The 2,756-nt window shown below is 32.0% G+C and overlaps 1 protein-coding gene across 1 annotated transcript in view; it reads right to left on the bottom strand.

The window, feature by feature from the left end:
• Positions 1–896: 896 nt before the first annotated feature.
• The window catches only part of LOC119667365, a 3,983-nt gene continuing 2,123 nt past the window's right edge, over positions 897–2,756 (bottom strand). Inside the window, exon 2 of the mRNA XM_038076655.1 lies at positions 897–917. Within this exon, the coding sequence (XP_037932583.1) occupies positions 897–917 (21 nt within the window). The remainder of the gene's footprint in view (positions 918–2,756) is intronic.

Raw genomic sequence — 2,756 nt, 5'->3', positions numbered from 1 at the left:
TAAATACAATCAAAGATAAAATAAACATAAATGTAATAAATGGTCTACACTGCGATCGAACAACTTTGGCAACAATTCAAAATATGTTGAAAAGGGAATATCCAGGTGATAAATTTATTCACACTGAGAAACTTGTCATCGATTTGACTTATAGGGAGGATCAAATGGAGACAGCAACAACGGAGCACAACAGATGTCTCCACGAAAATCGTAAGCAAATAATGGAAGAATACTACTTCTCAAAAATGAAAACGATTCTCAAAACTATTATCGCAAATTGCAAGATATGCCATGAAAAGAAGTACCAAAGAAAACTACCAAACGAGTTATTGGTGAAACTCCAATACCAAATTATCCCAAAGAAATACTCCATATAGATATTTTAATAATAAATAAGTCGTACTTTTTAACAAGTATCGATAAACAGACAAAATTTGCAATAGTTACACCGATAGTGTCAAGAACAACATCGAATATTAAATTAGATCTGTTACAAATTTTAAATAAATATAAAAAAACCAGGCTTTTCGTTTCGGATAACGAAAAAGTATTCCGATCGAATGCATTATCCACTTTTTTACGTGATCATTTCGAAATCACGCAATTTTCCTACCAACACTCCATAGCGAAAGCAACAGATAAGTTGAACGATCACATTCAACGTTATTGGAAATTGCTAGATGTTGTAAGGCTCAGCAGCAAATAGCTGATATAATCGAGCTCATACTACTAGCCACTATTAAATATATTAACACCGTACATTCTGTAACAGATTCTAAACCGGTTGATTTGCTTGACTCTAAAGATAGTAAAACAATTTCAAAAGTCAAAGAAAAAATTATAGAATCTCAAGCAAAACTACTAAGGAGAGCTAATAGAGATATACATCGTACAATCTATAAACCGGGAGACGTAGTCTATGTAAAAAGAAATAAACGATTAGGTAACAAGTTTAATAAAATTTTTGAGGAAGGGACTGTCGAATGAGACCTAGGCACTGCTGTCCTAATCAATAGCAGAAAAATTCATAAAAATAATATGCGATGATTATTTTCTTTTGTTTTTTTTATAAGGCTATGTTACTACTATTTTGTAAATTTGCAACATCAAGGATTATAAACTACACACCAGCACATTTCATAGCGGTCACCCATGGAAACGCCGCAATATATGAAAACTATTTTTACCTGGTACACTCAACCAACTTATCAGAATATGAAGAAATGGTTATGGACGACACAAATTCTTTTTATCACGACGTCTACAGTAGAAATATCCTGGTAAAGCAAACACAGGAAATTCAACGAATCATAAAGACATTGCGGACCACATGTCGATTTGCAAGATCGATCGACTTTATTGGATCAGCGGTAAAATTCGTAGCAGGAACCCCGGATCATGACGATTTCCAATTGTTATTAACCAAACAAAATATGCTTATAGAAAATAATAATAGACAGACAAACATTAACTCTGTAATACAGAACCAAATTAGCGAACTCACAAACAGAATAAATGACTTAAAGTCAGCAAAAACTTCTGATAATTCTATCTCGAAAGAGGAAGAAATTCTAAAACAATATATTATAAATAGGAATAATTATGTTAGCTCTTTCCGTGGTCTTGGCAAAAAGTAATATAAATTATCCACTTATCTCAGATAATGTTGAAATAAATGATCTGATTGACTCTGAAAATGTACCAAATAAGTTCAAATAACATCTTAAGTGTATCCAAAGTAAAAGTTTTACAAAATAATGAAATCCTTTTATATGTAATAAAAATTCCTAGAATAGATAAATATTGTAATTGAAGACGTTCATAAATTTAATATATCGGGTACATTCCTGATAACATTCAAAAACAAAATTACCATAAACGGAACAAAATACAAAGTCACAGAAAACATAACTAATTTCGAACCTCATGCTCCGAAATTTCTCGACATTAAGTTCCTGGAACATAACACGAAACTTTCTTTGCCATATCTTCACAGAATACATATTGAGAATACGAATCACATCTCAGCACTAAGAAAATAAATACTATAAGTTCCAAAAACGAAACTGGTGGCTCACTATATTACTTGTGTTAATTCTTGTAATAGCATTAACAATATTTCTAATGGTTCGATCATGCAGAGAAAGAGTGAAATCAAAAACACTATTTGATGATATCATAAATCAATTAACTGGTCGGAACGGGGACGTTCCGAATTTAAGAGAGGGAAGAGTTAATGCCGCTGACACTTAATGTCACAAATACTTAATTAAGCTAAGGTTGCAGCGTCTGCAACGTAATTCAGATCATGCTAAATAGCATGCAGATGCTACTACAATAATCATTGCCCCTACCTGTTGCAGATACAACGTGCATCACAGACGATCGTACTTCTCGTGGGAAACTACATGAGCAACAGTTCCTGTTGATGCTGTACATTTTATTATTAAGTTAGACAACAAGAATCAATGTAAGATTTCCTTTCAGAACAGTTCTTTACCAAACTTAAAAATAAATAGTTCGGAGTAATCCGAAAAGTAAGAAATAGTGAACGACTCATTAATTGGCACCCAACGTAAAAAGGATTTAAATTTGCAAAAAAAAATCTAAATAACCAAAAGTGGAATATATTAAAATAATCTAAATAACCACAAAACAAATATTAAAGTTTTACTTTAAGGTTTAAACATAATAGGGATATTCACTCTCTCTTGTAAACTCATTGCAAGGAGCACGAAATGCAAGAATGCTATACA

The sequence above is a fragment of the Teleopsis dalmanni genome, chromosome 1, assembly GCF_002237135.1.
Source record: "Teleopsis dalmanni isolate 2A chromosome 1, ASM223713v2, whole genome shotgun sequence".
Lineage (NCBI taxonomy): Eukaryota > Metazoa > Arthropoda > Insecta > Diptera > Diopsidae > Teleopsis > Teleopsis dalmanni.
This window is presented reverse-complemented; position numbering and strand designations above follow the sequence as displayed.